We start from the raw sequence: 8,351 nt of genomic DNA on the forward strand, positions 1-8,351 counted from the left end.
CTTTGCGGCGTGGCTCTTACAAGCACCACAAGCGCACAACTTCATTTTAGTTACAGGAGCAAGTGCCATGTTCCTGCAGTTGCCGGCGGGTGAAGCAGGGTGGTAAAGGTTGCGGGAGTGTAATTTATAATTCATTTTCTTCACTGGCAGAGATGACATCCTTGATCCCTGTGACACCGTAATATTCCGACGGCGCCGTCGACGATGCTGATGGCGACGACGACTGTCCAAAGCCGGTTTGGCTCTTGGCGTTTTTGTCGGATTCGCACTTCGTCGCATTTCCATCGTAGCGCTGCGTAGCAACCATGAATGGTCCCCACGGAGGACCAGTCCGTTGCAGGGGGGGCTGGATGAGCCGAAAAGCCGAAACGGGGGGGGGGGGGCTTTTTTCCCGGGGTGTTCGGTTGTGGTAGTGGCTTGTACTTTCAAGCCGCCGTTCCAAGCCAGTGCTTTCGTCTTGCTTTTGTGGCACAGCCGGCAAACCTTTGCCAGGCGTCGTGATGCAGAGGTGGCTGAATTTACGAGCACCCTTTTTGGATGGGGCTGGCTTGGAAGCAGAGAAAATCCGGTTCCATTCAACGGATTTCTATTCGTATGCTGCACGGTGAGCCTTCCGCAAAACTACACCGATGGGAAAAGCAGGCGACGGTGTGGCGGAAAAGAAGGCAAGCAAGCGAAGAAGACTACAGAATGGAGTGCCTGCGCTAAGGGTAGCTGATTTTATGCTTTACCACCCATCCGGATCCCTTTCGGCAACGTTCCGCATGCACTGCGAGTACGGTTCGCGCTTGCCAAACAAATAGAAATATAAGGGAGCAAAGGCAACGATTGGGTGGAATCAACTCGTAACTCCGTCCACACTTGCGCTCGCGTTGCGCCATCCCCGACCGAAACTAACCGATGCGATCCGCGTGCGTCTATAAATCTTTTTCAGATGGCAATTTATAGTTCGCTTATCGAACGGCGGCATTCCGATACAGAACGATATCTATCTCCGTGATTGGAGCATAAAGCACGAGCTTCGCAACCGGGCGATGATATACGACAGTGGAAGTAGCAGCAGTAGTAGTAGCAGCAGCAGCAGCGGCACCACCACTGCCGGCGGCACCACCACCAGCAGCAGTATTGTGAAGGGCAACAATGCCCCCATCGCTAGTCGGGATGCCGAAAGCATAAAAGATTGCGTAAGTGATTTTCTCCAAACCACTGCTTGGCAGTGGTGCAAGTTTGATGGATTTATTTTATGTTTTCGAATTTTTTATTCACTTCCATCCATATCTTTATTTTTCAGTTTCATTTAATACGACGCAGACGCCTGGAACTTTTCATGAACTACCAGGCGTCTCCATATTTAGTGTGACATCGGACAGTTAATGAAGAATGCTTTGGGTTTGAAAGATTACTGATCGAAGTTCTCCATTAATTGTTTCATTTCATGTTTCATTCATTTCATGTTTCGAATTTTTTATTCTCTTCCATACGTATCTTAATTTTTCAGTTTCATTTAATTCGATGGAGACGCCTGGTACTTTTCGTTTCATGAGCTTTCAGGCGTCTTTATATTTAATGTGACATCGAACTGTTAATGAAAAATGTTTTGGGTTTGAAAGATTACTGATCGAAGTTCTCCATTAATTGTTTCATTTCATGTTTCATTCATTTCATGTTTCGAATTTTTTATTCTCTTCCATACGTATCTTAATTTTTCAGTTTCATTTAATTCGATGGAGACGCCTGGTACTTTTCGTTTCATGAGCTTTCAGGCGTCTTTATATTTAATGTGACATCGAACTGTTAATGAAAAATGTTTTGGGTTTGAAAGATAATTGATCGAAGTTCTCCATTAATTGTTTCATTTCATGTTTCATTCATTTCATGTTTTGAATTTTTTATTCTCTTCCATCCAAATCTTAATTTTTCAGTTTCAATTCATACGATGGAGACGCCTGGTACTTTTCGTTTCCTGAACTACCGGGCGTTTCCAAATTTAATGTGACATCGGACAGTTAAGGAAGAATGCTTTGGGTTTAAAATATTACCAATCGAAATTTTAGATTCATTGTTTCGGTTTCCTCAATGCTAATTTATTTCATGATTTCGATTTTTTTATTCATTTCCATCCATATCTTAATTTTTCAGTTTCATTTAATAAGATGGAGACGCCTGGAACTTTTCATGAACTACCAGGCGTCTCCATATTTAGTGTGACATCGGACAGTTAATGAAGAATGCTTTGGGTTTGAAAGATTACTGATCGAAGTTCTCCATTAATTGTTTCATTTCATGTTTCATTCATTTCATGTTTCGAATTTTTTATCCTCTTCCATACGTATCTTAATTTTTCAGTTTCAATTAATAAGAAGGAGACGCCTGGTACTTTTCGTTTCCTGTACTACCAGGCGTCTCCATAGTTAGTGTGACATCGGACAGTTAAGGAAGAATGCTTTGGGTTTAAAATATTACCAATCGAAATTTTAGATTCATTGTTTCGGTTTCCTCAATGCTTATTTATTTCATGTTTTCGGTTGTTTTATTCATTTCCATCCATATCTTAATTTTTCGGTTTCATTTAATACGATGGAGACGCCTGGTACTTTTCGTTTCCTGAACTACCGGGCGTTTCCAAATTTAATGTGACATCGGACAGTTAATGAAGATGATTTGGTTTTGAAAGCTTACTGATCGAAATTTTCAATTCATTGCTCTTGTTTCATCAATGCAGTCTAACGCACATCCCAGCAAACGTACGGAACCACGACCACAGACGGAACCGGCCGAAATTAGCATACGAATTCTGCGCACACCACACTGCAACCGATCGGAGCATCTTCCAAACTCGCTGAAAGCCTGCAAACTAGCGACGGCATCCTCGGCGGCATCCCCACCCGAACCCACCGCCCAAAACTCTGCCGCCACCTCGCACACGGGGAACGGTAGTGGAAAATCGAAAAAATGGTCCAAAGCGCGCCACAAACCGAAACGGCAGCAACCAGCAGGCGCTGGGCTCGATCCTAACGGGGCTCTCGCACCGCTGCTCGTGTCGAACAGCCTGCTCGATAAGCTGTAACGGACAGGTACGGCGAAACGGTGCACGGCGTGCTCGGATGGGTGGCGTTCAACCGAACCGGATTAGTCCCAGGCAGCACGCAGCAGCTTCGTGATGATCGATAGTGATGATTTTATTTCCCCCTTGCCAATGGAATCCCCGCCGGGATTTGCACCGGGGATGAACTGATTTCAACAAGCAATGGCACAAACAAACCAACAACAACAGAGATTAAAAAAAAAAACACACACACACGGACAAAACGCAATGTCCCGCGCATAGTATGATAAATCGCATTAATATTACTTGTAAGCGATGCGGCGTACACGGACCGAAAAACAAACTGTGCATGTGTGCGGCAGGGTGCAAAACGGTGTCGCTAAAGTGAACATAATAATCACTCAAACCGATGCGACCGTTTCCGGTACCGGCGCAACTAATATTTTACCCCCTGCCCTAGTGCCCATTACGGTAAAGGGGCGGGGGGGGAGGGGGAACTCTAGGAGGGCAAATTGTAATTATTTTAATCCATATGCCTGTGCTTAACTACGCTCGCTGCACACAGCCTGTACATTTTCGGTAACGTGGTGGTAGATAGGTGCGAGATAGATAAGCGAACGCGATTATCCCTATATGCGCGATCTGTAAATACGCACATCCCCAATCCCGGGTGAGATCGAGTGGTAAGTGAGTGAGATGCTAGTGATTAGTGGCGCAGTAGGCGAACCCGGCACGAACGAACGAGCGTGTTTCGTGCGCTTCCTAGAGTAACGGGCTGCATAGCAGTGGGAAGGCAATATTTCGATTCTAATTCGAAACTCCGATGCACATGGGGTGGATTCGAGTACCCGAGTAAGTTGTATAAACAGAAGCTAAGAAATAAGACTGTAGTGATGGGAAGAGGCACGAACGCGAACGGCTTACCAAACGGTATTATTATTTCATCTGTCGTCTCTAACAAGCTCAAATGGTTTCGATCTGTCAAGTGGCAGGAAAAAAAAATCCACCTCTCCATTCAACCGCTCGAGTAAAATTATTGTTTCCATGCCGCTAAACGCTGCTCGGGGATGTACTTTTGCGGGGTTGATTTTTGTTCGGCTTCACCGATGCCATGCTGTGAAGTATCGTTTTTCAAATTTCCATCACGCAAACGCAAAACCGAGATCGGCAGCCTGATGGAAATGAAACGGCTCTATTCACTCGAGTGAGTGCCGAAATTAAACGAACTGTAAATAGCATTCCCTTACGTCCCGTAGATATGCCGTGTTTAACGAGGTGCCGCATTGCTTACTGCGATGAAACGATGGTCAGCTCATACCGGACCAGATTCGTCAGCGTTTGAAAAGGGGGGTTTTGTTCCACTTTTTTTTTGTTATAACCCCCTCAGAGCAGAGAGTGGGGCGAAGGCGCTGGAGAGTAACGAATTTATTTCGGCGACGCGTCACCGCATCGCCGTCAGAGCAACGAACCGCAATAATGACCAGCCATGAGACTTCTTTTTTTTTGTTTCAAGTATGTACAATACCACATACAACATGAGCCAAAGTAGGCTAGAGCTTGTTTGAGTTTGCGCGTCCTACTTGGATGTCGTTTTTTCGCAAATGCAAAAATACGAAGGACGCAAATCAATTACAACCAGGTAGGGGGCAGATCGAAAGTAAAACAACAACAACAACAACAAAAAAAAACAGACACAAAAAGCATCGCGCTCAGTAACAACTACCATAAGCTGTAAATCGACTCCATAATTGGACGAACTTGCCGCAAAGAGAGAAGTAATGTGTAAATGAAAACAAGACAGAAAAAAGAGAGAGCGAGAGAGAGAAAGAGAAAAACGCAAGCAACGCTTTCGTCAAACCCCGTCACCTCGGTGCGTTTGATGGTGGAAAGTTTGAAAGCGCAAAAATGAAACAAACACTCACAAAAGAAAATCGTCCGAACGATGTAGCGAACTGGGAATTGATTGGGCCACAGAAACGAAAGGGCAGCAGGTGGTAAACATGGAATGAAAAACAATACTGTAAACCGCTAAAGCGATCAAAGCGATCAATAATAAAACAACAGCATTTTTAAATAAAATTTTCACAAAAATCATAAACCCTCTCGGTGTTTTGGATGTTTTTTGTTTTTTGGTTCCATTTTTTATTTTGGGTTTTTTTAAGTTTTTATCATTCCCGATTTTTTTTTCTCTCACTTAAAAAAGGCGCAATGGTGGTGGCTCATTGAATTTCCGTCAAAAAAAAAAGCCGTCCGTTTTGTGCTGCTGTGTGGCTGTCTTTGCTTTTCCACTTCATTTCGCTCAGTGCGATTGTAATAATTGACGAATGCACAATGATTGACAGTCCGGGTACGTGACAATGCACAGCGCTGTCCTATTGAAATGGTGTGACCGGGCACTTGCGACAGACCAGCAGTGCAGGAGCAATTATCTGTCGGTGCAGTCATATGAAGAGGTAATATTTTTGTAAATGTTGCATCGTTAGGAACGGCTGGTGAATATTTAAAAAAAAATGGCGAAATATTTTGTTTTACTTGGCGAGAAAAAAAAGGTACTTTTGCAGCGAATGTCAATCAATGAGGTAAGTGCTTATTTTTAACAGAATCCATACCACCACGTTGAAAATTGTACGTTATATGGTATTCATTTTCAGGCATGCAAATTTGTGCTACATATGCTATTTAAAAATAAACTTGGGTAGTTTTCTTCATCGTTGGTCAAAATGAATTAAGTAAAATGATTAAATAAAGCTTTCTGCAGAGTTGGTTCAGACGGTTAAAAAACCTCAATTTGTGTTATTGATTATGGCGATTAAGGCTTAACATACGATTAGGCCGATGCTACTCTAGAACACAAAGCAAATTGATGCTAGAGTTTATTCGATCCAAGAACACTGAGGACGGTCGAATATAACACATCCCCGCGGGAATACGAGAAGTCCCCGGGATAAAGTGATTCGAAAGTATTTCTTAATCATATTAGACCAGGATTTAGCTGTACCTTATTCGTGTATCAGTGGAGATGACTCCTTGTTCAGAACATTCCTTCGTACCTTATCATCATGATGACCATACCGTTTTTTACGTTATCCTCAACCTGGCACCACACGTTATATCGTCCCTCCACTGTTTTTCGGTGAGTTCCTATCGTTTTTGTGTTATTCGGCATGACGACTCCGAACAACTTCTACGGGGACTTAACGTCCTACACCTTTCACAGGGTGCGATGATGCGCGTTTCATATAAAGCTTACCGTGAGGGAATTGGTTGTCATCTAAGCGATATCAACCTTAATGTTAGCATAAGTTCAGTCTTCAGCTAATGGGGAAAGACTCCTCCGGGGAAAGAGCATCCGGTGATAAATTTGGGCAGTGATGTTGGACGATGCGAGCAGAACATTCAATGAAATCCCTGTTCTACGACACACCTGCATGGCGTTAAGCGAGTATGTGTAGATTTAGACCACCACTTTTAAACGCCAAGGCACGATCAAACGTCAATGAATCCTTTGCTTTGTCCTAAAAAGATTATCGTCTTCATTAGAAAAAGGCCTCTCGGATAAAGTTGTACCTCATCGTTTGCCCACACATTGCTGCCTAATGAGGTGTTGAGAAGTTGCAAGCTTTCTAAAGCCTTCTCGAAAGGATTGGCTGTTATGTTGGCGGAAGTATACATGTAGGAACGGGTATTAACGAAAATGCAAGTTCCTTTTATTTCATGTGCATCCGACATCGGAGAGTTCCCGCACCAGACTGGCTGACTCGTTATCCTCGCTATCCCACTTCTGACAACCGTGTTGCCAGCTCTCGCCTCAACTGTCACAAGGACAGGGTGATTCATTTCCTACATACATAATGTACATAATCACTTAAATAGTTCAGCAATCAACCAAATTCAGCATCTTTCTCTGATTCACTAAACCAGTGGATTCGTAGTTCGATAGGATGACTAAATCCGACACTTCCATCGAGTACTTAACTGGTAACCGGGCGCTAAAATATTGATTTTAATGCATCTTCAACAATGTTCACGTATATCCTTCAAGTTCTCATGGTTATCGATGAGTTGAGAAAACGATAACAAAAAAATAATCCACTTTTTTCTAACTCCCAATCATTGTCATTGTTAGTTTTTCATCCACACGTAGAAACCGAAGCGAAAACGATTCACTGTCCAGCCGCGTCCGTTCAAGTCCATAACTCAATCATACAGCGTAATGACCACCGGCTCCGTAATCTCTCCGTAACCCTTCCCAGTGCCCCGTGGTGGGCCGTTTTCTTTCCTCCTTCCCTATACGGAGCATAAACAACACGACAATCGAGCAACGGAGCCAACGGATGCCGGGTTCTCGAAATATGAGGGAATATAATGAGCTTGTGGTACGTGACTTTCACTCAAATGGTGACAAATTAGAGCTGGGCAAAAAGGAAGCGTCTGATGCGCAAGAAAGAACACCAGCCGGATGTGTTGTGAAAAGTTTATATAAACTAACTCTACCCGAACTGTCACGATGTGTCCAACAGAGAGAGAGGGAGAGAGAGAGAGTGTGTGTGTGAGAAAAAGAGAGACAAAGACCTGGGTATGGTTGTGGTGGTTCGGTTTGCTGAAGAAATGTTGATAAGAGTAAGCGAAAACACACCAACCGACGGTACCGTCGGTAATGTTTGAAGAAGGAATGACCAGGGAAGAAAAAAGGATGTGTTGAAACAATGGCGAAAAAGCGCTAGTTCCAGCCCGGACACAGTCGGGGGCAGCATACGGTACGGTGAAGATAACTAACACTATCCAAAAAAAACCCCCCGGTACTGTAGGTTTGCACAATCAGGATGAACCACGGATGCCGGAAGGTTTCGGTCCACCCATCCCACCTCGAAGAACGTTCAGCGAATGGCGAATGAACCAGTGTCTACTTCCGGGATGTACTGACTCCCGTACCTAAAACGGCACACGGATGTCCTGTACCTGCAAAAGACCAGCACACACACACACACACACACAAACACACAGACACACAAAAACCTCCAACTTCCAGCGTCAGACCATGTTGCGATGAAGGTCTTTCCGAAACACCCGAAACAGTTATGAAACAATCTAAAACAACTCGTAAACCCACCGCACTCGGGATCCCTTGCCGTACCCCCCTCCCCCACCCCACACACACACACACACACACACACCGTAGCGAGACATCCTTTCGCTTGAAGCAACGGGGCACACACACACACAGAAAAAAAAGCGATCATCGGGTGGAAAGTTTTCCCCATTTCGGCAGACACAATAACCGGCACGCTTCCGCCGGTGCCGAAGC

General features: G+C 44.3%; 1 protein-coding gene across 1 annotated transcript in view; it reads left to right on the top strand.

Moving 5' to 3' along the window:
- Positions 1 to 5,105, top strand: part of LOC128309478 (protein O-mannosyl-transferase TMTC1-like) — an 85,564-nt gene extending 80,459 nt beyond the window's left edge. The window contains exons 11-12 of the mRNA XM_053045879.1: positions 935 to 1,184; positions 2,723 to 5,105. Coding sequence (XP_052901839.1) covers positions 935 to 1,184; positions 2,723 to 3,067 — 595 coding nt within the window. The 3' untranslated portion in view covers positions 3,068 to 5,105. The remainder of the gene's footprint in view (positions 1 to 934; positions 1,185 to 2,722) is intronic.
- The last annotated feature ends 3,246 nt before the right edge of the window (positions 5,106 to 8,351 follow it).

This window comes from Anopheles moucheti, chromosome 2 (genome assembly GCF_943734755.1).
Source record: "Anopheles moucheti chromosome 2, idAnoMoucSN_F20_07, whole genome shotgun sequence".
In the NCBI taxonomy this organism is placed as follows: Eukaryota; Metazoa; Arthropoda; class Insecta; order Diptera; family Culicidae; genus Anopheles; species Anopheles moucheti.